The sequence below is a fragment of the Pelodiscus sinensis genome, chromosome 6, assembly GCF_049634645.1.
Source record: "Pelodiscus sinensis isolate JC-2024 chromosome 6, ASM4963464v1, whole genome shotgun sequence".
Taxonomy (NCBI): Eukaryota; Metazoa; Chordata; order Testudines; family Trionychidae; genus Pelodiscus; species Pelodiscus sinensis.
This window is the reverse complement of record NC_134716.1, coordinates 60,941,913-60,968,376: the sequence shown is the minus strand read 5'-3', so window position 1 is coordinate 60,968,376 and position 26,464 is coordinate 60,941,913. Positions and strand designations below refer to the sequence as shown.

At 38.7% G+C, this 26,464-nt stretch overlaps 1 protein-coding gene across 11 annotated transcripts in view; it reads left to right on the top strand.

Annotated features, from left to right (window-relative positions):
- Window positions 1-24,485, top strand: part of APC (APC regulator of Wnt signaling pathway) — a 182,925-nt gene extending 158,440 nt beyond the window's left edge. For all 11 annotated transcript variants that reach the window (XM_075932018.1, XM_075932014.1, XM_075932016.1 and 8 more), the window contains 4 exons: window positions 1,128-1,205; window positions 5,518-5,634; window positions 16,300-16,514; window positions 17,075-24,485. In XM_075932018.1, the coding sequence (XP_075788133.1) occupies window positions 1,128-1,205; window positions 5,518-5,634; window positions 16,300-16,514; window positions 17,075-23,636 (6,972 nt within the window). In that variant the 3' untranslated portion in view covers window positions 23,637-24,485. The remainder of the gene's footprint in view (window positions 1-1,127; window positions 1,206-5,517; window positions 5,635-16,299; window positions 16,515-17,074) is intronic.
- Window positions 24,486-26,464: the final 1,979 nt, after the last annotated feature.

The window sequence follows — 26,464 nt, the reverse complement described above, 5'->3', positions numbered from 1 at the left end:
TTTTGTGCATTTCAAAGAGGAAGTGCAGCATGGAGTCTGGGACCAGCGTGGGACTCTGAGTCGCCTGCTGACCCCAGGCTCCAGGCAGGCTCTTGTGCATTTCAAAGCAGAAGTGCCCCTGTGGAGCCCAGAGTCAACGGGACTTCCAGCTGGTCCTGGGCTCCATGTGGCTTACCAACTTTGAAATGCACAAGAGCCCTTGCTGGGCTCTTGTATATTTCAAAGGTGGAACACAGAAGTACTTATTGACTAGTCAAGTAGTTGATGGAAATTCTATCAGCTACTCAACTAATAAATCAATTGCTAGTTAACATCTCTAAGGGTATGTCTACACTAGACCCCCCTAGTTCGAACTAGGGAATTTAAATATCCTGGGCTTTATTTGCATCTTCCCATCCGGGCACCATTTTTAAATCCCCTTAGTCTGAACTAACTGCCCGCGGCTACACACGGCAGTCAAACGTTAACTCAAACTAAATCCTTAGTTCGAGTTAACTGTTACACCTCATTCCATGGACTTAGTTCAAGTTAACGTTTGACTGCCATGTGTAGCCGCGGGCAGTTAGTTCGGACTAAGGGGATTTAAAAATGGTGCCTGGACGGGAAGATGAAAATAAAACCCGGGATATTTAAATCCCGGGCTTCATTTGCAACTTCGAATGCCTACCTTAGCCTCCCTAGTTTGAACTAGGGGCTAGTGTAGACATACCCCTATTTATATAGTCAACAGATAATGGTGCATTACCAGGCCTATGCAGCAAATAAAATATGCAGTAGTTTTGGGGAACACTTTGCGAATGTCTTTAGGATTAGAAACCTCTTCTGGGTCTAGTCTAAGTCCTGTTATCAATGGCGGAGGACTTGAATCCATGATTAGGACAGCCATGTCATTTGCAGATCTCCCCAGAATAAAGATTGACAGTATAGTGGTTTACAAAACTTTTTAGTGGTTTATGATGTGGATCAAATATCTACTGCTACAAGACTGAAATAATTAATAATTTTGGAACCCAGATTGCCACAGGTGAATAGTTTAATGTGCTACGCCACCACACCATCAAGCTGCCTAATCTTTCATTTAATAGTTTTCCTCTCTCTCTTTCTCTCTCTCACTTTTTTTTAAACAGGCTACATTGTGTTCTATGAAGGGCTGCATGAGAGCGCTTGTAGCACAATTAAAGTCTGAAAGTGAAGACTTGCAGCAGGTAATTCTCCATTGAGAAGAAGTTGCCTCATCTTTGATCCTTTCACTGCAACTTGCTGTATCTTCCATCACATCATATTGAACTCTTCATCTCTGCTCAAGGCTGTGACAGACTTCACTGAGCCCTGGGCACGGGGGGCAGGGGGTGCACTCAGCTCCAAGCCCTGTGGAAAGGGTGGGTCTTCAGGTGGAAAGAATAGGGCTAGGAGCAGCCAGACCTCAGTGCCACCTAAATCACTCTGTGCTTCCCCCCACTCAGTCCACAGTGCTGCCAAAACAAAATTAAGTGGGATACTGATGGCAGTTTTTAGGGTCCCAGGCTTTGACCATTGCTGCTTTTAAATCACCCAGTCCCAGGGCAACTGCCCCCTTTGCCACCCTCCCACCTCTGTTAGCAGCCCTGCCTCTTCTGTGGTTTCCTTCTATTCTTGCTTCTCACATTTCATCCCAATCGTACTTAATGGTCTCTGCATTCCCTCCTTCTATGCTTGATTTCATGAAGATGTCCCATGACTTGTACACCAAGATCCCTCTATCTTTTCCTTCAAAAATACTTTTCTCTCTGGCCTCATTTGCTGTTCTATGTTTGTTTAGTTATCTTGCCTGTATTAAATTAGATGCCTTTTGGTACAGGGATTTATGTTGGTCTTCTATAAAGTGCTGTGTACATCTTTGTTATCATCTACAAGCCTAATAATCATGAACTAAATGCTGGTCTGGCAAAATTATATGTAGTACTAGTAATATATAGTACTTGTATGTTTTTCTTATCTTGGTTCCATTGAATAAAAGTCTCATTTCTGGGGATATGTTACAGCTGCCTAACTGCTTGTTTAGTTTAGATGGGCTTCACCTAAACCAAAATAGAACCAGACTGCTGGCATTTAAAATTTAAAAGGTTGTAGAACAGTTTTTAAACTAAAAACTTTGGGAAAACTTTGGAGCACATGGATTGGACAGAGAGATCCTTTAGGAGAGAGTCGATTAATAAATATTCCCTATATCCTACTAAAGAAGAAAGGATGGAAGATATATGGGTAACATTAGATGAGAAAAAGTTAAATGAAACAATCCCGTTTAATCACATCAGTAATGGCAGACAGCTGACTGGTGACATGTTTTTAAAGTGCTTACATACAAATGCTAAATGGTTAAATAACTAGAGTGCCTCATATTGAATGCGGATATTGATATAATAGGCATCACAGAAACTTGGTGGAATGAAGATAACCAATGAGACATAGAAATATCAGGGTACAAAATATATCCAAAGGACAGAACAGGTCATCCTGATGGGGGAGTGGTAATATATGTGAAAGAAAATATAGAATAAAATGAAGTAAAAATTTTAAATGACTCAAACTATTCCATAGAATCTTCATGGATAGTAATTCCATGCTGCAATAATATGAATATAGCAGTAGGAATATATTACTAACCACCTGACCCGGATAGTGATAGTAACTGTGAAATGCTAAGGAAGATTAGAGAGGCTATAAAAATAAATAACTCAGTAATAATGGGGGATTTCAACTATCCCCATACTGATGTGGTACACGTCACCTCAAGTTGGATTCAGAGATAAAGTTTCTTGACACCTTAAATGACTTGTTTCTTGGAGCAGTTGGTTCTGGAACTCACTACAGGACAGGCAATACTTGTTTAGTCCTAAGTGGAGCACAGGATTTGGTCCAAGAAGTGACTATAGGTGGACTGCTTGGAAATAGTGATCACAACATAATTAAATGTAACATCACTGTTAAAAAACTCCACAGCATCCCAACTCTGGCATTTAATTTCAGAAAGGGGAACTACACAAAAATGAGGAGGTTAGTTAAACAGAAATTTAAAGTTACAGTGCCAAAAGTAAAATCACTGCAAATTGAATGGAAACTTTTCAGACACCATAATAGAGGCTCGACTTAAATGTATACCCCAAATTAAAAAACATAGAAAACCAAAAGAATGCCATCATGGCTTAACTAAGTAAAAGAAGCAATTAGAGATAGAAAAAAGGCATTGTTTAAAAAGTGGAAGTTAAATCCTAGTGAGGAAAATAGAAAGAAGCATAAACTCTGTCAAATGAAGTTTAAAAAGGCCAAAAAGGAATTTGAAGAACATCTAGCCAAAAATTCACAAAGTAATAGCAAAAAAAAAAATTTTAAGCACATCAGAAACAGAAAGCTTGCTAAAGTAGTGGGACTACTGGATGATCGAAATGCTAAAGGAGCACTTAAAGATAAGATCATTGTGAAGAAACCAAATGAATTCTTTGCATCAGTCTTCATGGTTGAGGATGTTAAGGAGATTTCCAATCCTGAGCCATTCTTTTTAAATGACAAATCTTAGGAACTGTCCCAGATTGAGGTGTCATTAGAGGTGGTTCTGGAACAAATTGATAAACTAAACAGTAAAAAGTCACCACAACCAGATGGCATTCACTCAAAAGCTCTAAAAGAATTCAAATGTGAAATTGCGAAACTACACAACTACAGTTTATAACCTATCCTTTAAGTCAACTTCGGTACCAAATGACCAGAAGATAGTTATTATGACACCAATTTTCAAGAAGGGCTCTAAAGGTAATCTTGGCAATTATAGACTGGTGCATCTAACTTCAGTATCTAGCAAATTGGTTGAAACTATAGTAAATAACAGACTTGTCAGACACATAGATGAACATAATTTGTTTTTAGAAAAGTCAACATGGTTTCTGTAAAGGGAAATCACACCTCACTAATCTACTAGAATTCTTTGAGGGAGGAATGTCAACAAGTATGTGGAGAAGGGGGATTCTGTTAATATAGTGTACATAGATTTCCAGAAAGCCTTTAACAAGATCCCTCACCAAAGGCTCTTAAGTAAAGTAAGCTGTCATGTGATAAGACGGAAGGTCCTCTCATGGATTGATAACTGGGTAAAAGATGGGAAACAAAGAGTAGGAATAAATGGTCTGTTCTCAGAATGGTAACTAGTGGTGTCCCTCAGGGGTCTGTAATGGGACTAATCCTGTTCAGTGTATTCATAAATTATCTGGAGGATGGGGTAAACAGTGAGAGAGCAGAATTTGCAGATGATAATAAACAGTTCAAAATAATTAAGTCAAAGCAGACTGTGAAGCACTTAAAAAGAATCTCACGAAACTAGGTTACTGGGAAACAAAATAGCAGATTAATTTTAATGTTGATAAATTCAAAGTGTAATGCATATTAGAAAATATAATCCCAACTAAATGGATAAAATGATGGTAACTAAATTATCTGTTATCATTCAAGAGCAAGAACTTGGAGTCATTTTGAATTGTTCTCTTAAAAACATCCACTCAGTGTCCAGCAACAATCAAAACAGCCCACTGGGCTAGAAGGATCTTTGGTCTGACCCAGTGTATCTGTTTTTATGCTCTTATCTTGGCTGCTCATGGCACTACAGGACTGAAATCGCAGCTAGGGATCCATACAGTATTGGGGACATCGTGGTCATCCTTTTGTCCTCTTAGATTTCCCCTAGACCCACAGCAAGTGCACAATGGTACAAAAGTCTGTACTCCAAAGAAGAAATTCACCTTATACAAGACTGGGTGATTCTCCCAGTATCAGATATACAGGTTCTGTAGCCAGAACCAGATAATAATGTGCTATAAAGTGGCCATGCTGCACCAAAGTATCGGATCCATGGTGAAAACTATTGGTTAATTAAAAAAAATTATAAACCAGCTAGATAAGTGATGGGCAACGTAGGCTAGTGAGTAGGCCACATAAGTGACACTCCTTCAGCTCAGAGGGGCTGCAAGATTATCATAATGAAGAAGGTCTCTTAGGATAGTCAAATGTTGCTAATTGTGCTTGCATATCTAAAATTGGCGAGGTGTACCAGCTGAACTGTAGCAGCAGGACCCAAAGGCAACACACAGTTCTCACAGTCAATGTGTGCAGTCAGCATGCACCTCACTTCACTCTGTATTGGAAGCAACAACTTGGGGGGTGGGGAGACAAGCAGGAGCTGGTATGCACGGGGAGCCAGCTTTCAAGCCGCTGCCTCTGATACAGAGGTAGCAGCATAGGGAGGAGAAAGGCAGCTTTACAGGAGCTACCCTTTCTCTCAGCCCCCCCTTCCACTTGTAAATGTATTACACATTTACCTAGATAAACATTTTTAACATCCCTAGGACCCCCCCTAGTCCAGTGTTTAGAGAAAGTGTGATTGTTAATGCAATACATTCTTGTCCTTGGCATTTAGAGGCTATTAAGATAGTGATGATTATCTGATAAAGAATTAAATATATTGATATCTTATTTTCCTTTTACATTTTTCAGGTTATTGCAAGTGTTTTGAGGAATTTGTCCTGGCGAGCAGATGTAAACAGTAAAAAGACTTTGCGTGAAGTTGGAAGTGTGAAAGCATTGATGGAATGTGCTTTGGAAGTTAAAAAGGTAAAGATTTTAAAGTACTATTGTGTGATATATTTTCAAGAGGCTGTATGAATGTTTCCTGTTCCTTCATATGCAACAGAAACAGTATTATTATTCTTTTTGACCCAAGGGGATATCCAATATTTGAGGTATTGTGGGTTGTTTCCATTAGGAAGAAGAGTTGATGGTGAAGTGAAGTACTACATTAATGCAATCTTAATTATTTACACACACACTATACAAAAATTCCAGTTTCCCCAAAAATTCTACAAAAAAAATCCTGTTTCCTCAAGCACAGTTAGAATTAGACAGGAAATGGTTCCTTTGCTCATGTTTTCAGGTGTCTTTCAAGCCAGCACCATTACTGAAAAAGCTCCCTTTCTTCACTTTCTCTCGGGACCACATTCCCAACTCCTCTCTTGCAGAGTCCTTGGAGTACTGGGCTCTTCTCTCTGCCTGCTCTCTGGATTCTTTTAGGAACTTCTGTTCACAGGCACACACGTGTCCATTAACTGATACTCAGTAAACCTCCTCCAACCACATAGCTCAGTTTTCAACTGGCTTCGCATGTAGCTGGTGTTTTGAGCAGTGATTGTTTCAGCTATCGTACTCCAAAAAGGAGCTTAGCTGTTTCTAACATTTATCCCAAATAAAAGGCGATTGTCATGCCTGCAGGATTCATAAAAGCTTCAGCCAACCTCTGTCAAAGTAGTATGCCATTTCTTTCTTTTGAGTTAAAAAGAGAAGCTAAAATAAACATTTGATGTTCCCTTAAAGTTACTACTAGTGTCTGCCCTACTACTAAAATATGGCATAAATACTGTATATTTATCAGTTAACTGTAATTTAGACCTTAAATCACCAGAAGGAGATATTATCTAGTTTAAAAAAATCACTGGTCACATAAAAATAATTGTTAATGTTCTGTCAGGAATACCATAACTATTTAACAGCTAGGAGGAAGGCTAGTTTGATGAAAATTTGATTACTTCTCTTGCTGAACTACAAATTCATCTCAAATTCATCATTACTTGTAAGGCTATTAGGAGCAAATGGCTGTCTAAAATAGTCTCTGTGATGGACCCTCCCATGGTTTTTGAAATGGACTTATGGACATGAATATACATATCTCAAGAGTGTTTTGAGCAAATTATTTCGTGTAACCCATTGATCTTCATGTCACGATCCACTGGTTCTCTTTATCTTACTCTGTTTTATGTATCATTTGTGTGTGTAAAATTAGACACGTGGAGTGGGGAATACTTTGTGGCTGCATCTAGACCGGCAAGTTTTTCCGCAAAAGCAGGTGCTTTTGCGCAAAAACTTGCCAGCTGTCTACACTGGCCGCTTGATTTTGCACAAAAGCACTGACGTTCTACTGTCCGAAATCAGTGCTGCTTGCGCAAATGCTTTGACGTTCCCATTCGGGCAAAAGCCCTTTTCCGGAAATGTTTTTGCGCAAGAGGGCCAGTGTAGACAGCTAAAAACTGTTTTGCGCAAAAAAGCCCCGATGGAGAAAATGGTGATCGGGGTTTTCTTGCGCAAAACCGCGTCTAGATTGGCACGGACGCTTTTCCGCAAAAAGTGCTTTTGCGGAAAAGCGTCCATACCAATCTAGATGCTCTTTTCCGCAAATGCTTTTAACAGAAAAACTTTTCCTTTAAAAGTATTTGCGGAAAATCATGCCAGTCTAGACGTAGCCCGTAGGTTTCAAATGTGTGAATAAGAGACATGGAGGGTGTTACCCTCAACTGTTAAATTATCTCTTTTGTCCTTCAGTCTGAGCAGTGGTTGGTAGGGAGCGGCCTCAATCCTTTAACAAAAAGAATAGAAGAAGAGAGGTCTGGGTCTTTTGGCAGGGCTGCATCTGAAGGAAGGGACAGGAGACCCCAGGGTGGGGAGACAGCCCTGGTTTGGGGGGGCAGCTGTAAAAGAGGTTTTAGGGTGAGTTTAAGTTTGTACTGAGGTTTCGGCGTAGATTTAGCCAAGCGGTTTTGTTTCTTTTGATTTGTAACCTACTTTTTACTCTGCCTGTTTTCACTTATTACTACTTAAATCCTACTGCTTCAACTTAATAAAACCATTTTTATCTCTATCAAACCCAGTGTAAGTGATTGTTACCGGGGAGGGGGGGCAACCAGTGTGCACATTCCCCCTTTCATTGTTAAAGGTGGCTTACCTAATTCTTTGGGGTTTGATCCCATTTGGGGAGTGTTATCCCAGGAGGCTGGACCCTAAACCACACTCTCCTTGGACCTGAAGAGATTCAGTCTCTGTACTGCTTCTCAGTGGCGACTGGGACCTCAGCTCAGGACCTTGGCTGGGGGAGACCAGTGGAGCTGGCCCAGCAGGACTGGGCAGTGAGGAGCCCCAGAGAGCCAGAAGGCAAGTGGCAGTGGCCGTGTCAGCACCCCGGGAGGCACCCCCTGGGGTCGTCTGTGACCGTACCCCGTCTCAGTCTCATCCAGTAGTTCTCTGCCTTTTTCCATACCAGGACCTTGCAAAGGCCCTCTCCCATTTTATAGTGTGAGAAGAACAGGGTGGTTGTGACATATGATAGGAGTTTTGACTTCTAGGGCTAAGAATCCATGTTGTATTTTTCCCTTGAAGAGAATCATGCAGGGCAAGCTGATGCTGATCAGAGACTTATTTGTCAAGGGACATATTTATCTCTTCTCTGAACTCAAACATGTGATCTAAAACTTTGTTACCATGAAACCCTTATTGTGGAAGTGGAACCTCTGATCTTGAGTGTTCATTTCCTCACGTAAAATAATGAAATGTGTGCATTGTTGGGCTTACCTTTAATAAAGTTCACAGCTTGTACAGCCTCATCTAGTACATTACTCATTTCTTCTGGCAATCTCCTTTGCCATCAGAGTTTCATTACTAATTACACAAAGTGTCTGAATGGCTTGTGGTGCAATAAATAAGAGTTTACTCATTAGTCTATGCATGTGTTTTCCTGTCATTTCCCAGAGACATTCAGTGCAAAGAACAAAAAAGCAAAGCCAATTCAACCCAGTTGTGAGAATTGTAGGAAGACTTCAAAGATTTTTCTTCCTTTATATTATGTACTGAGTTGGACAGCAAAACAGGAAGTCCTTGTGTAGGAATCCTGTCTATGCATGCTGGGACAGATATTAAAGTTGTGCACAAGAAGACACATCCCATCGGTAATTTCTTCCAGTTGTATCGGGAAGGTCAGGGTAGGGAGGTAAAACATTAACTGGATAACTGTTAATGGATGAGGCTTACTGGTTCCGATTAGCTGATAGGGACTGGAGCAGGTTACACACTGACTCCCCAAGACCAGGGCTGTCAGCCCCATTCTCGGGAAGCCGGCTGCTGAGCCCACAGCAAAGCCTCCAAGGGAGTGGGGCCAGCAGCTTTGCTGCTGCAGCAAAGCCTATTCACAGCAACCCTGGCATGCTCCCGCGGAGGAGGCTTCACTGCTGCAGCAAAGCCTCCTTCCGGGGTATAGGACCAGCAGCAGCCCTTGCCGGCCCTGCTTCCGGGGGAGGCTTCACTACAGGCTCTGCTTTTATGCTGCAGAGCCCGCAGCATGTGTAACTGTATAACCACTATGATTTTTAGTGGTTGCTTGGTTACATTTTTAACCGCGTTTTTACATCCCTAGTATAGAGTCTCCTAAACATATCAAAGTGGCAGTTCCCAAATATTTTCAGACATATCATGGATATATCAGCTGACTAGCTCATTGGAGAAGGGAATGGGACTAATTGGCAGCAACTGAATACACAAACACAAAATACAGTCACTGCTTCTCTATTTATGAGGCTTGGCAGTTTTCACTATTTAGTACTCTTGTTGTACCAAATAAAAGCAAGCAGGATCTTATGAGGGGGATAAGGCAAAAAGCCACATTTATTGTAAAGATAATAATAAAAAATAAAGAAAAGATAGAAGCAAACAACGTTGTTTAACTACTTATTCCTAACACTACTTAACCCTTATACACTTATATATATATATATATATACATATATATAACCATTCATTCATACATCCATTCATTCAAGTTCTGTGTATAGTTACCAGCCTGGAAGTTGCTTGTGACAGAATACTGGCCAGGTACTCTGTACACAAGTGATGGTAGTGGGGAGCGAAGTCCTGATCAGATGCGCATCTGAAGCTCCTGGTAGGCTGGCAGCAGAACCTTGGACTCTGATTCCATTGTTTTTTAGTCCAGTTCTTATAGGAATTTCTTCCTATGCCAGTCTATGGAAATTGCTGTATCATGCTGATGTCTCCAGGGTGGCTGCCAGGTGCTCATCAGTGATCTCATCGGGTGGACCTCCAGTTTCTCCACTTGACACCTTTTGGTTGCACTGGCACCTGACGCCTTCTTCAGCCCTTTGTTGCTGTATTCTCAGGCTGGCACCTCTTAGAACCATTCACTCATCATCCAAGCACTCTCTCTCTCTTACATACATTCCTCAATGTTTCCCATACAATGTTTTTGTATAATAATAACTTTACATATATCAGAGTTGTAGTTACAGAAAGTTTCTGGGTGGTATTGCTTAAAACATTCTCTGAGTGCTGAATAAAGTTACAATGTTTTAAAGAGAACAGGCCTCAATTAAGTAACAATGGCCTTAGTCAATTACAGGGCTTGGCTCCCATAGCAGAGTTAGTGGCTTGACAATGCATTGTTACAATGTATCTCTGCAATGTCAATTTCAAGCAGCCCCTTGCACAAGCTTGAGCATGCCCTGGAGCACAGAGAGAGGGGGGGGGGGCTGTTTCTGGTTACATAGGATTATATTTTTAACAGTTCTAAGTTACATTACCTAATACATTATATTCTAAAGGAACAATAATAATAATAATAAATCTAAACATTTAACAATCTTAACAAATAATAATAATAATAAGAAGAATTAATAATAAATCTAAACACTTTAAGTTGTGGGGAACAAATTATGGGGGGTCACTTCCATTTGGGGAATCATTTTCAATACATTAATATGTTATCCCTACATACTCCCCCTTTTGACACTACGATATCTGGTATACTCGTAGTGTCACTTTGTATTTAATCTGTTTAAGAGAAGGTATTGTGAGGCAACATGTGTTTGTGATTGTAATGTAACAAATATTCTCTTTATCCAGGTTAGGTGACTTTGCCCAGAGCGAGAGAAAAAATAGTGATTTTATCCAGGGCAGCTTGGGCAACAGTTTGAAACCCAATTAACAGTGCATGAATTTATGTGCTCTCATCCCATATAGTGTAGGCATCCTTGCATTTAGCCCTGAAAACAAAATTGGTGGTGTGCCTCAGTTTCCCTTTTCACATCACACACCAATTTTGGAATTCCCCTTTCTCAGGTGAGAAGCTTCAACACTAATTACAAGTACTAACAGTAAAATACCAGTGTTACAAGGCTTTTGAACATACAATGTGCTCTTGGGTACATTTTTTTAACCATTTCCAGGGTTTTGGTACAAAATCCTGCACATTGAACATTGTTACATTCTTAGTAACTGCAGTACAGTGGTTATGAAAGTTAGCATAAGTAGCAGGAACAAATTCATCCCAAGTGTACGCTGACAATTTTGGGTTTTTAGGTTGAAAAATCTGCAGCCTTCCTTGGCCACATAGGTCTTGCCCCATTGCCCTGTTGTTTTAAATGCAAAGCTCCCTCTTTCAAACACAAAAGGCCTGACTGGGTGTGCCTCCCCTGGGAACACTCCTGTCCCAAATACACTGACTTCCCAGCAAGCTGGTCAAACTCAGTTACTTGGTTGCCAGACTGCTCCAATTCCCTGGCTGATTCTGCCTCTTCTGAAACAACTATCAGTTCCTCTGAGATTTCTCCACAGCCATTTACACTGGGTTTTTCTAAATGCAGTTAACATGTTTAATGCTTATTGAACCTTTCCTGCCTAGGGCAGATTATTTTTAACACAGTATACTAGTTAGACAGACAGACAGACATGAGACAAACACAAAACATAAAACAATCTTTGTTGCAACAATACATCCATGGTGTTGTAGGGTATTAGCTGGTACCAGCTTGTCCTGATTTTCTGAAAGACAAAACAAGAACATACTTCTACCCCTTTGGGGGTGGCATTATTATTTACATACTTTTTCTTTTACAAATATGTTTTCATTCCTCTCTGCTTACACATACTCCTATAGTTAAATATTTTTGTTTTGTAGGCAAAACAGGTTTCAATGGTTTTTACCCCTTCTTGTGGGTGAATTACCCCACTGTGTAATTATTAAATTTAGGAGGTGTACTTTAGTTTTCCTCTTATACAGCAGACTAAGTTAGTAAGTTTCTGCTGTGTTAGGTTTATGAATAGAGAGTAGCCAAGAAGCATTATTACTATAATGCTGGGAGGGTTTTAAGTGTGAGATGTGTTTCCAATGATTATTTTAACATTTTAAAGGTTTTTCTTTTTTTTAAAAAAAGAAAATCATGTACATATTACAGGGTTAATTATGAACATTAGCATTAAATAACAAGTAGCCCTGTGGATCTTACCAATAGGTGTTTAAGTATCCTGTGATAGCATGCCTTTTATTTAGACAACTTAGCTTTGAGACCAGTGTGTTTAAAACCATCTTGAAATTTTTCCATATGCAGACCCCTTTTTGTTCTGGTCTCAGGTAGTTTGCTAATCAAACTATTTATTTACCTGCAAACATTTTTTTGTTTGTTTGTTTGTGCTGCCAGCTAGGGCATTTGCACCACAGACACTTTCTGGCTTGCTTTTAGATTAAAAGCTGTTTGTAGCTTTGTCTTAAAAAGGGACACAATAACTTTTGCCAGAGATTTACAGTTTTGAGTTTTTACTTTAAGTTCTGCTTTCTCACACAGCAACCTGAAAAGGAAATTACAACCTGTTGTGGCTCCTGGAGCCTTCACAGGATTTTGATTTGTTTCCAGTTTTTACCTCCTTCTACAATATACATTGCATGTCACAGGAAAATGTGCATTCTTTGTTTATAATGTTATTTAGCCATATTAATTTTTGCATCGGGTGTAACTATTTCTTTTATGCTCACTGAGTTTTCCTATACTTTTATTAAACAACTTGGTATGAAATGGCTTTACTAAAAACAAAACAAACCAATTTGTTTTAAGCATACAAAACAGTTTACTAACCTACAAAACAGGAGTTCTGGATCTTAAAAACCTTACCTACTATTTACACTGTATTTACACACAGATACATGCATATATTCTCTGAATATTTCTAACACTATTTTTACATACCTGTACAAAGATTACATTCACTTTTATTCATTTGGGGGTACTTAAGTTCCCAATAGAACCCCCTTGAAGTTTTTTAGTTAAATTTGCCTGGATTATTTACAGACACTCTTTTGGAAAAGGGCCCCTTTTTCCTTCAGAATGGCTGCAAAGAAACCAAGAATTTTTTTCCTATAACATTTTAGCATTTTTACAACTGCTCAATTTCTTCCATACTCTGTAGAGTTAACTTTTTTGTGTTTTTTTTTTTCTTAAAACACTTTCTTATTTCTTAAAATGAAAACTGGCCTTGCTTCAGATATTACTTCTTGTAAGTATTGTTTTAAGAATTTAGATTTTCAGTGCCTGTACTTACTGCTTTTTCCCAGTTTTACCACAAGGCCTTTAATTTATCTTTTGCCTGCCTGCTTGTTTGGGCCTGATCCTGTTTTTCTTGCTGAATGGCCCTTTTCCATGGACACAGGCTTTGTCCCATTACCAGTTTAGCAAGGAGGGTGGCCTTGTTCACTAAACCCCACACCTTCTGGTTCTTTTTCTTAAGCATATTCCTGAAAACTTTGAGAGTGCTACTTTAACTCTCAGTACCCATCCTTAAGGGAATCTAGCTGTGTCTGGGTACTGAGGGACAGACATTTCCACCTTTTTGCTTCTGCAGCAGAGGCTTTTACATTTTGCAGTTTCATATCTGAATTCTTATATTCAGTTAATTTGAGGAACACCTCCTTACAGGTTTCATAGGAGCCAAACTGAATCTGTGTTTTCTTTTCCCTTTTTCTTTTGGGTTTAGCTTTTCCTGCAGAGAGAGATTTTTTTTTCTTCTTTGCAGGTAGCTAAGTGGAGGTAACTGTTATTGCATGCCTCCCATAATAGCCAAATTGCTGCTGCATATCCTTTGGCAGCATTAGAAAGTTTGTACATGAGGATATACTGTGCCAATCTATCCTCTAGGTCCAAAATATTACAAACATCTTCAAGGGCTTGTCCAAGGACTTGTACCCATATCTCTGAAGGATTTGTTTAAAGGGTGTTATTTTTTTATGAAAGGTAAGGTTAGAGCTCCTTCAAACTCTATTCCTCCCTCTGAGACTGCTTTTCCTGGACTTTTCTTAAACATCTTTAATACTTGTGTAGTTTCCTTTATCACCCCTGAACCCTTGCAGCGAGTGACACAGCCTAGACTATTAATTAATAATCGTAGCTTCTTTTTACAGCCTAAATTATTTTAATAATTGTAGCTTCTAGTTACACAGCCTAGATTATTCCAATGAATAATCGTAGCTTCTTACACAGCCTAGATTATTCCAATAATAGTCGTAGCTTCTATTTACAGCCTAAATTATATCAATAATTGTAGCTTCTAGTTACACAGCCTAGATTATTCCAATGAATAATTGTAGCTTCTTACACAGCCTAGATTATTTCAATGAATAACCATAGCTTCTATTTACAGCCTAAATTATTTCAATAATTGTAGCTTCTTTTTACTATGAGCTCTTTTGTGAAGCCTCTACCCTCTGGAGGTCAGCAGGCTTTGGTTAACCAAAAATAAAAAGAAAGAAAAAGAAAAAGAAAGAAAAAAAAAATGGAACTGCTCTCTGTAGAGTCAGCTGTGTGCACACCAATGTCCACAATACCTGAGGCTCTTTTACCAATATTCCCCCTTTCGCATTCTCCACCAAAATGTTGTACCAAATAAAAGCAAGCAGGATCTTATGAGGGGGATAAGGCAAAAAGCCACATTTATTGTAAAGATAATAATAAAAAATAAAGAAAAGATAGAAGCAAACAACGTTGTTTAACTACTTATTCCTAACACTACTTAACCCTTATACACTTATATATATATATATATATACATATATATAACCATTCATTCATACATCCATTCATTCAAGTTCTGTGTATAGTTACCAGCCTGGAAGTTGCTTGTGACAGAATACTGGCCAGGTACTCTGTACACAAGTGATGGTAGTGGGGAGCGAAGTCCTGATCAGATGCGCATCTGAAGCTCCTGGTAGGCTGGCAGCAGAACCTTGGACTCTGATTCCATTGTTTTTTAGTCCAGTTCTTATAGGAATTTCTTCCTATGCCAGTCTATGGAAATTGCTGTATCATGCTGATGTCTCCAGGGTGGCTGCCAGGTGCTCATCAGTGATCTCATCGGGTGGACCTCCAGTTTCTCCACTTGACACCTTTTGGTTGCACTGGCACCTGACGCCTTCTTCAGCTCTTTGTTGCTGTATTCTCAGGCTGGCACCTCTTAGAACCATTCACTCATCATCCAAGCACTCTCTCTCTCTTACATACATTCCTCAATGTTTCCCATACAATGTTTTTGTATAATAATAACTTTACATATATCAGAGTTGTAGTTACAGAAAGTTTCTGGGTGGTATTGCTTAAAACATTCTCTGAGTGCTGAATAAAGTTACAATGTTTTAAAGAGAACAGGCCTCAATTAAGTAACAATGGCCTTAGTCAATTACAGGGCTTGGCTCCCATAGCAGAGTTAGTGGCTTGACAATGCATTGTTACAATGTATCTCTGCAATGTCAATTTCAAGCAGCCCCTTGCACAAGCTTGAGCATGCCCTGGAGCACAGAGAGAGGGGGGGGGGCTGTTTCTGGTTACATAGGATTATATTTTTAACAGTTCTAAGTTACATTACCTAATACATTATATTCTAAAGGAACAATAATAATAATAATAAATCTAAACATTTAACAATCTTAACAAATAATAATAATAATAAGAAGAATTAATAATAAATCTAAACACTTTAAGTTGTGGGGAACAAATTATGGGGGGTCACTTCCATTTGGGGAATCATTTTCAATACATTAATATGTTATCCCTACACTCTAAATAAGATGTTTAAGAGTATTATGGGATGTTTCTAGCTTGATTGCTGCAAATGAGAACCACAGGTAAATGCATTGTCTAGTTTTAAAAGAAACAAGCATCGTGTTTTTCAGAAAATTTAATTTTGTAGTAAAAAAAGTATATTGCTAGCAGAAGATATGTAAAAGAGGAACAGGTTAAAAAGAGAAGGTAGTTGTAACTACACTGTGCTCTAGCTCCATGTAACAGTGCAGGCACTATACACAGTAATCAGTTAATTTCCAGCTTTTAGTGAAAAGCTGAAGAAACAGAGATAACTAGAGGAAAACAGAACACTAGGCACCCAAATGTAGCAAAATGATGAATTCCATGGCAAAAATTCCAAATCCTGTAGCAAATTGGAAACATGCCAGATTCCACAGGCCTTAATTTAGATTAGTAAGGCAGTTCACACCTCTTAAGGCTTTTGTTACAGGCTAGCTACAGACTCAGGTATGCATCCCTGAAACCTGTTTGGTGAATCTCTGAGAGGTTCATGACCAACAAGATAAAAGTCCCTGGCCTAATTTTGTAATTTTTACATTTATCATAGGAATCCACCCTAAAAAGTGTATTGAGTGCCTTATGGAATTTATCAGCTCATTGCACTGAGAATAAAGCTGATATATGTGCTGTGGATGGTGCACTTGCCTTTTTGGTTGGCACACTGACTTACCGAAGCCAAACAAATACTTTAGCCATCATTGAAAGTGGAGGAGGAATACTACGGAATGTTTCTAGCTTGATTGCTACAAATGAGGACCACAGGTAAATACACAGTCTAGTTTTAAAAGAAACAAACATCATGTTTTTCAGAAAATTTGAATTCTGTAGAAAAAATGTATTTAAAAGAGAATTCATAAAGAAGTTTTCAAATATGATTATATGTACCAGATAAAAAGGCTAATTTTATTTATAAGGGCTTTGGTGAGGAAAACCATCTATTTACACAGTAATAGTCTATGAAAGGGTAAATGCAGTGTCAGTTTTGCTTATTAAATGCTGAATAGTAATGTTAGCTTCTCTTGGAAAGAGTTTTTCAGTCATCTAGTCAGATAGAGGAAATTACCTGGGAAAGATTGTTAACACAGAACAAGCTGGTAGTGGAAGAAAGGAAACAACAAAAAAGTGATAACTGAAATAGAAATGGTTTGATATTCAGATTGTAATTTAGGAAAAGTAACATACTTTTGTGCTGCAGAAATCAAGAAATCATAATATTAGTTATCATGATTGAGGACAAAATTTAGTTACAGCCTTGATAGGTTTTTGCTTGTCTTGTTTAAATGGTACTTATTGATTTTTTGCTTTCAACTTCTTAACTGCAGGCAAATCTTGAGAGAGAACAGCTGCTTACAAACCTTGTTACAGCACTTGAAGTCACACAGCTTGACGATAGTTAGTAATGCATGTGGGACCCTGTGGAACCTCTCTGCACGAAATGCAAAGGACCAGGAAGCATTGTGGGACATGGGAGCAGTTAGCATGCTCAAAAACCTCATTCATTCAAAGCACAAAATGATAGCTATGGGCAGTGCTGCAGCTTTAAGGAACCTGATGGCAAATCGGCCTGCAAAGTATAAGGATGCTAATATTATGTCTCCAGGTTCAAGCTTACCTTCACTTCATGTTAGAAAGCAAAAGGCACTGGAAGCAGAGTTAGATGCTCAGCATTTGTCTGAGACTTTTGACAACATTGATAATTTAAGCCCCAAAACATCTCATCGTAATAAACAGAGACATAAGCAAAATCTGTATAGTGAATATGTTTTGGATTCAAGTCGACACGATGATGGAATTTGCAGGACAGAGAGTTTTAATACGAGTAATGTGACTGTACTTTCGCCATATTTAAATACTACAGTGTTGCCTAGCTCCTCTTCCTCCAGCAGAGGAAATATAGAAAACTCTCGATCTGAAAAGGACAGAAGTGTGGACCGAGAGCGAACAATGGGACTAGGTGGCTATCACCCAGCTACAGAAAATGCTGGGAATACCTCTAAGCGAATGGGAATTCAGATCTCTACTGCTGCAGCTCAGATTGCCAAAGTAATGGAAGAAGTAACAAACATGCATATTCCACAAGAAGATAGAAGTTCTGGACCCACAGCTGAAATTCACTGTATGACAGAAGACAGGAATGCATTAAGAAGAACATCTACTGCCCATGCCCATTCAAACACTTATAGCTTTCCTAAATCTGAGAATTCAAACAGGGCCTGTCCTGTGCCTTATGCAAAAATGGAATATAAGAGAGCTTCAAATGATAGCTTAAATAGTGTCAGTAGTAGTGATGGCTATGGTAAAAGAGGTCAAATGAAACCTTCCATTGAATCTTACTCTGAAGATGATGAAAGTAAATTTTGCAGTTATGGACAGTATCCTGCTGATTTAGCCCACAAAATACATAGTGCAAATCATATGGATGACAATGAAGGAGAACTAGACACTCCAATCAATTACAGTCTTAAATATTCAGATGAACAGTTGAACTCTGGAAGGCAAAGCCCCTCACAGAATGAAAGATGGGCAAGACCTAAACATATAATAGAAGATGAAATAAAACAAAATGAACAAAGGCAGTCAAGAAATCAAAGTACAACTTATCCTGGATATACTGAAGGTGGTGATGATAATCACATAAAATACCCATCACCTTTTGGACAGCAAGATCCTTTCAGATCAAGAGGATCCAACAGTTCAGAACAAAACAGAGTAGGTACTACTCATGGAATGAATCAGAAAGTAAACCAGTCCTTGTGCCAGGTTGATGATTATGATGACGATAAGCCAACCAATTACAGTGAGCGTTACTCTGAGGAAGAACAACATGAAGATGAAGAAGACAGACCAACTAATTATAGTATTAAGTACAATGAAGAGGAGCACCATGTAGATCAGCCTATTGATTATAGTCTGAAATACTCAACAGAAATTCCTCCGTCTTCTCAAAAGCCATCTTTTTCTTTTTCAAAGAGTTCATCTGTACAAAGTACTAAAACTGATCATATTTCATCAAGTAGTGGGAACACATCAACCCCTTCATCTAGCTCAAAGAGACAGAACCAGCTTCATCCAAGTTCTGCTCAAAAGCCTGCCTCATGTAAGACTCCCTCCATCAACCAGGAAACTATACAGACTTATTGTGTGGAAGATACACCAATATGTTTTTCAAGATGTAGCTCTTTGTCATCTTTGTCCTCAGCTGAAGATGAAATAGGGCGTGATCAAGCCACCCGTGTAACAGATGCTAGTAATACTTTGCAGATCGCGGAACTGAAAGACAACAGTGTGACTCTGTCAACTGAAGGTTCAGTTAGTGAAGTCCCATCAACATCACAACATATTAGAACAAAATCCAATAGACTTCAGGCTTCTAGTTTATCCCCTTCTGATTCATCTAGACATAAAGCTGTTGAATTTTCTTCAGGTGCCAAATCTCCTTCAAAAAGTGGAGCTCAGACTCCTAAAAGCCCACCAGAACATTATGTACAGGAGACACCACTCATGTTTAGCAGATGTACTTCTGTAAGTTCATTGGATAGTTTTGAGAGCCGTTCCATTGCTAGTTCTGTTCAAAGTGAGCCTTGCAGTGGAATGGTAAGTGGTATTATAAGCCCCAGTGATCTTCCAGATAGCCCTGGACAAACAATGCCACCAAGTAGAAGTAAAACCCCACCCCCTGCTCAAGCAGTTCCGATAAAGAGAGAAGCGGCTAAAGGTAAAGTATCTAATGTTGAAAAGAGGGAATCTGGATCTAGACAAGCAGCAGTAAATGCAGCTGTTCAAAGAGTTCAGGTATTGCCAGATGCTGATACATTGTTACATTTTGCTACAGAAAGTACACCAGATGGATTTTCTTGTTCCTCCAGCCTAAGTGCTCTGAGTCTTGATGAGCCATTTATACAAAAAGATGTAGAGTTAAGAATAATGCCTCCTGTTCATGAAAATGACCATGGAAATGAAGCAGAACCTGAACAGCCAGAAGATACAAAAGATAACAAAGAGAAGAAAGCAGAGAAGCCTACTGAAACAGAAAAAGATATATTAGATGATTCTGATGATGATGATATTGAAATATTAGAAGAATGTATTATTTCTGCTATGCCAACAAAATCTTCACGCAAAGCCAAAAAGCTTTCTCAAACAACTGCTTCAAAAATACCTCCACCTGTAGCCAGGAAGCCAAGCCATTTGCCAGTGTACAAACTCCTTCCTTCACAAAACAGATTGCAGTCTCAAAAGCATGTTAGTTTTACACATGGAGATGATATGCCACGTGTGTATTGTGTTGAAGGTACTCCAATAAATTTTTCAACAGCTACATCTTTGAGTGATCTCACAATAGAATCACCACCAAATGAATTGGCCAATGTGGAGAATGTGAATACAAGGGCAGAAGCATGTGAATTTGAAAAAAGAGATACCATTCCTACTGAAGGTAGAAGCAACGATGATACTCAAAGAGGGAAAGACTCAACTGTGTCTGCCTCAGGATTGGATGATAAAACAGAAGAAGGTGACATTCTTGCAGAATGCATTAATTCTGCTATGCCAAAAGGAAAAAGCCACAAGCCTTTCAGGGTAAAAAAGATAATGGATCAGATTCAACAAGCATCAGCATCTTCATCTGTAAGTAGTAAAAACCAACCAGAAGGCGAGAAAAAGAAGTTAACCTCTCCAGTAAAGCCTATGCCTCAAAGTAATGAGTACAGAGCACGCTTAAGAAAAAACACAGAGCCAAAAAATAATCTTAGTAGTGAAAGAACCTATTCAGATAACAAAGATACAAAGAAACAGAATTTCAAAAATAACTCAAGAGACGTCAATGATAAACTTCCAAATAACGAGGAACGTGTAAGAGGAAGCTTTGCTTTTGATTCCCCTCACCATTACACACCTATTGAGGGGACTCCTTATTGTTTTTCACGGAATGACTCACTAAGTTCACTAGACTTTGATGATGATGATGTTGACCTTTCTAGGGAAAAGGCTGAACTAAGAAAAGGAAAAGAGACTAAGGAAACAGAAACCAAAGCTTGCACTAATACAGAACGCACTTCAAATCAGCAGTCAACTAGTAGGACACAAGGTTGTCAGAAACATCCAACAGGCAGAAGTCAGCCTAAAACTTTGATGCAGAAGCAAACCCCATTTGCTCAACCATCCAAAGATATCCCGGACAGAGGTGCAGCTACAGATGAAAAAATGCAGAATTTTGCTATCGAAAATACCCCTGTTTGTTTTTCTCGCAATTCATCTTTGAGTTCTCTCAGTGATATTGATCAAGAAAACAACAACAAAGAAAATGAACCTGCAAAACAAACTGAACCTCCTGATTCACAGATAGAATCAAGTAGACCACAGACTTGTGGTTACGCACCCAAATCATTTCATGTTGAAGATACGCCTGTGTGTTTTTCTAGAAACAGTTCTCTTAGCTCGCTGAGTATTGATTCAGAAGATGACCTTTTGCAGGAATGCATTAGTTCTGCCATGCCTAAAAAGAAAAAGCCCACACGAGTCAAGAGTGAAAGTGAAAAAAATAGTTCCAGAAACATGGGCAGTATATTGGCAGAAGACCTGACACTAGATTTGCGAGATATACAGAGGCCTGATTCAGAGCATGGTTTCTCACCTGATTCAGAGAACTTTGATTGGAAAGCTATTCAAGAAGGTGCAAATTCTATAGTTAGTAGCTTACACCAAGCTGCTGCTGCTGCTTCACTGTCTAGACAAGCTTCATCAGACTCTGATTCCATCTTGTCACTAAAATCTGGAATTTCTTTGGGATCGCCATTTCATCTTACTCCAGACCAAGAAGAAAAACCCTTTACTAATAATAAAGGTCCAAGAATTATTAAGCCAGGGGAGAAAAGTACATTGGAAACCAAAAAGGTAGAGTCCGAAAATAAAGGAATCAAAGGAGGAAAGAAAGTGTATAAAAGTATGATTACAGGAAAAGTTCGCTCTAATTCAGAAGTTTCAAGTCAGTTGAAGCAGCCCCAGCAAACAAATATGCCTTCCATCTCACGAGGTAGAACAATGATTCATATTCCCGGAGTTCGAAATAGCTCTTCCAGTACAAGTCCAGTTTCAAAAAAAGGGCCAACGCTCAAAAACCCAACCTCCAAAAGTCCCAGTGAAGGCCAGAATTCCACAAGTTCCCCAAGAGGTGCCAAATCATTAGTGAAATCAGAGTCAAGTCCTGTAAGCAGACAACCATCTCAACAGGGTGGGTCAAGTAAAGGACCTTCTAGGTCAGGATCTAGAGATTCCACTCCTTCTAGACCTCAACAGCAGCCATTAAGTAGACCTCTGCAGTCTCCGGGTCGAAGCTCAATTTCCCCAGGCAGAAATGGTATAAGCCCTCCTAACAAACTTTCTCAACTGCCCAGGACTTCATCTCCCAGTACAGCTTCAACTAAGTCCTCAGGTTCAGGACGAATGTCATACACATCACCAGGCAGACAGATGAGCCAGCAAAACCTTGCAAAACAAACAGGGTTACCCAAAAGTGCCAGTGGTATTCCCAGAAGTGAGTCTGCCTCCAAAGGTTTGAACCAAATTCTTAGTAGCAGTGGCTCAAACAAAAAGGTTGACCTATCTAGAATGTCATCCACAAAATCCAGTGGAAGTGAATCTGACAGATCAGAGAGACCTGTTCTAGTGCGTCAGTCAACTTTTATTAAAGAAGCTCCAAGTCCAACTCTACGAAGGAAATTAGAAGAGTCTGCTTCATTTGAATCGTTGTCTCCTTCTAGACCTGATTCTCCCACTAGATCCCAAATACAGACCCCAGTTTTAAGCCCATCACTTCCTGATATGTCCTTATCTCATTCAACTGTACAGGGCAGTAGTTGGCGAAAATTACCTCCTAATCTTAACCCTTCTGTAGACTATAATGATGGAAGACCAGCAAAACGTCATGATATAGCTCGCTCTCATTCTGAAAGTCCATCTAGACTTCCAATCAATAGATCAGGAACATGGAAGCGTGAGCACAGTAAACATTCTTCATCACTTCCTCGTGTTAGCACTTGGCGCAGAACTGGAAGTTCTTCCTCAATTCTGTCTGCTTCTTCAGAATCCAGTGAAAAGGCAAAAAGTGAAGATGAAAAGCAACATGGAAGTTCTTTTTCTGGACACATACAAACTAAAGAAAGTCAAGTACAAGCAAAAGGGACTTGGAGAAAGATAAAGGAAAATGAAATTCCTCAGATGATGAGTAATCCTGCTCATAATTCCTCTTCAAGTGCTACAAATGGTGCTGATTCAAAAACTTTAATTTACCAGATGGCACCTGCTGTCTCTAAGACTGAGGACGTGTGGGTGAGGATTGAGGATTGCCCTATTAATAATCCTAGATCTGGACGATCACCTACTGGAAATACTCCTCCAGTTATTGACAGTATTTTAGAGAAGGGGAATGTGAATGGTAAAGAGTCTAAAGATATTCCGGGAAAACAAAATGCAGGAAATGGAAATGTTCCTGTTCGCACAATGGGTTTAGAAAATCGCCTGAATTCATTCATTCAGATAGATAGTCCCGATAAGAAGGGACCTGAAACAAAACCTGTGCTAAGCAATCCGGTTTCTGCACCGGAGACTAATGAAAGCATTGTTAATGAACGTACACCCTTCAGTTCCAGCAGTTCAAGCAAACACAGCTCACCTAGTGGAGCTGTTGCAGCAAGAGTGACTCCTTTCAACTACAATCCAAGTCCACGAAAGAGCAGTGCTGATAACGGTTCTGCTCGGCCATCACAGATACCAACACCAGTAAATAACAGCACAAAGAAGCGAGATTCAAAGACTGAAAATACAGACTCTAGTGGAACTCAAAGTCCTAAACGTCATTCTGGGTCTTACCTAGTGACTTCTGTTTAAATATTTTTTTTAAAAAACTGATGTATTATTTACAAGTTCTATGTAGAAATTTTGTTTCAAATGAAACTTTAAAAGACTGGGGGTTGGGTTTTTTGTTTTTGTAAATAGGTTTGATTCTTGTAGAGGGTTCTTGTTCTGGAAGCCATATTTGATAGTATACTTTGTCTTCACTGGTAATATTTTGGAGGGATACTTGATTGATAATTTGGAATAAAATCGCTACAAGCAAGTATATTTGTACAGTATGTTTTACATGTATTTAATTAGCATCCCATCCCATGATCCTTTAAATATTGCTTGTCTTGAAATAATGAACATTTACAGATAGAGGTGATAAAATTGAATTGCTGTTTCAATCATTTCTAGATTACAAACTGACTAACTACATCAGGGAAAAATTGGTATTATTTATGCAAAAAATATGCTCTGTATTGTGACTCCATCTAACCCTGTAATTAATCATGTGGCTGTGAAATTCACAGTAATATGGTTTCTGCTGAACAAGCTTTCCTAGCCTGCTTTTCTGCATGAATGGAAATGATGGTTCATGTTCTGAAGTAATGATTAACATTTCTGTGGTCACATAATGTGCATAGATAGCTATGATGTAACAATTTACACTTTGTGTTCTGCAAAAAAGGAAATCTGTGTAACTGTAAAACTTTGAACAGAATTATTTTACCTGGACTAGATTTTATCTGAAAGTAGGTAGAATTTTTGCTATGCTGTAACTTGTTGTATATTCTGTTACTTGAGGTGAGATGGCTGCTCTTTTATTAATGAGACGTGGGTGATGTCTCAAAAGAAACTAAAATGAACATTTCAGAATAAATTATTACTGTACGTAAATCTTGTTGTGTGTTACTTCTGCATTGCTGAAGAAATCAATATTTCATTTTGAAATGTTACCTTAAAATGTGTTGTATAATGCACTTAGACTTAAGGCCTCACCTAGCATATCTTAGACATGCCTCATGCTCTCTGGCTTTTATCCATCATTGATCAATGGCTTGTTACAAATTCATTTAAGGGTTTCTGAATTGGGCCACAGGTCTTCTCTACTATATTTGCAGTTGTGAGACTTTCACGCATCGCAGGTGTGTAAAGAAGGCTAAAGGCAGAGTATATCTAGAAGACCCAAGTGTAGCTGTTTCACAGTTGCATAGCCTGGAATATTGTGTGTATAAAATTGAGATTTTTAAAAATCGTTTTATGATATATATGTTTTTTTAAGAATTAAGAAATATGAAATTGGGAATCTGAAATCAGAATAAAAAGCTGTCAAACTTCCATACATTTTGGATACATTTGAAAAAAGGGGGCAGAGAAAGATAAGCTCTAGGAGATTAAATCTTCAGTGCCATAATAAATAATCAGATTTGTTCCTGAACTGTGATACTTGCTGCCTGAAGACTTTTGAAAAGACACTTATTAAACTGTTTCTGAGGGAAACACTGATAAAATAACAGTTAAATGCCTCTCTACAACTACAGCAACATGTTTATGCACAATTGATCAAACCAGAAATAACAACTCTCCTTTTCTGAAATGTAACTGGTTTTTGTTACTACAGAGTCATCAATCTAACTACTTGGTACCAGGATTCAGGATCTCCTGACATCAAGTGCCTAGCAGTGAGGCATTCGTACAAACATGCAGCTTAACAGTATATGGGAATTTTGTATTGAGTATATGGTATCTACAGCTGTTGCACTTGGTCTAATGTTGAAATTAATCCATTTTTATCTTCAATTTTGTATTACTTATTTCCTGTACCATTTCAAAGCATACGAGCCACTGCAAACAAAGTATTGCTATTAAAGTCAATCTGGGCTACACTGAATGCAGACTCCAAAAGCCCTCTATGATAGAGGTAATGTTTTAATTCACTATTTTGTACTTTCTCATCCCGTTTGTTTGCTGTAACATTTCTAGAGATGTCATCTATATAGAAGTGTTTCTGCTAATACTCTTAATGTAAGGATCTTAAAATACTATTCTCACAACACCTCTGTGACATAAGTAAGTAGTATTCTCATTTTACAGATAAAGAAATGGAGGTACACAGAGAGGTTAAATGACTTTCTCAAGGTCACTCAGGAAGCCTTAGAATAAAACCTAGACTTTCCAGTCTAGAATTTTAGGTGCAAGACCACTTTTCATATCAAGGATGCAATTTCTGTGTCTGAGCCTTTTAATGAAGTAAGCTCTTTCAAGGTATGCCACAGTTGTATGAGATGTTCAGTTTACACCAGTCCAATGTTAAATTAACTCTTATGCATTTTATGAAAATAATTAACTTTAAATATATGTGTAATTAAATATAGATTATGATCAGCATCCATTATGGACCCATGAAGGATTCAAGCAAACACTCTTTTCTGGTACACAAGGGATTAACCCTAGCTTCAGTTCCTCTTATAGCTCAACTGTAAAAGCTATTGGAGAGAGAGAAAATCAGGAGTAAAGCTGTGGGGAGCATATTCATATGCAACATAAACCCCAGAATGGAGAATTCTTTTATGTATGTATGTTTCGTAATCTGTTTTGAGGTATGTTGCTATAGGTTTATTTTTGCTTGTTACCATTGTTTTATTTCTACTGAGCCTTTCCACCAGCTTACCAGTGATTTAAACAATGAACCCCAGGTTTGCCAGAATTTAAGAAGTTCAAAGGTGGTATTAGAAAATTAAACTTCATAGCCAAACTTGTGTAGTGAATGGGATTTGAGAATTTTTCACCTTCGCCTATAGATTTTATAAACTACACACAAGGAAGAACAAAGTTAGTCCACAAATTAACGAACATTTGCTTGTTAACACATGAGC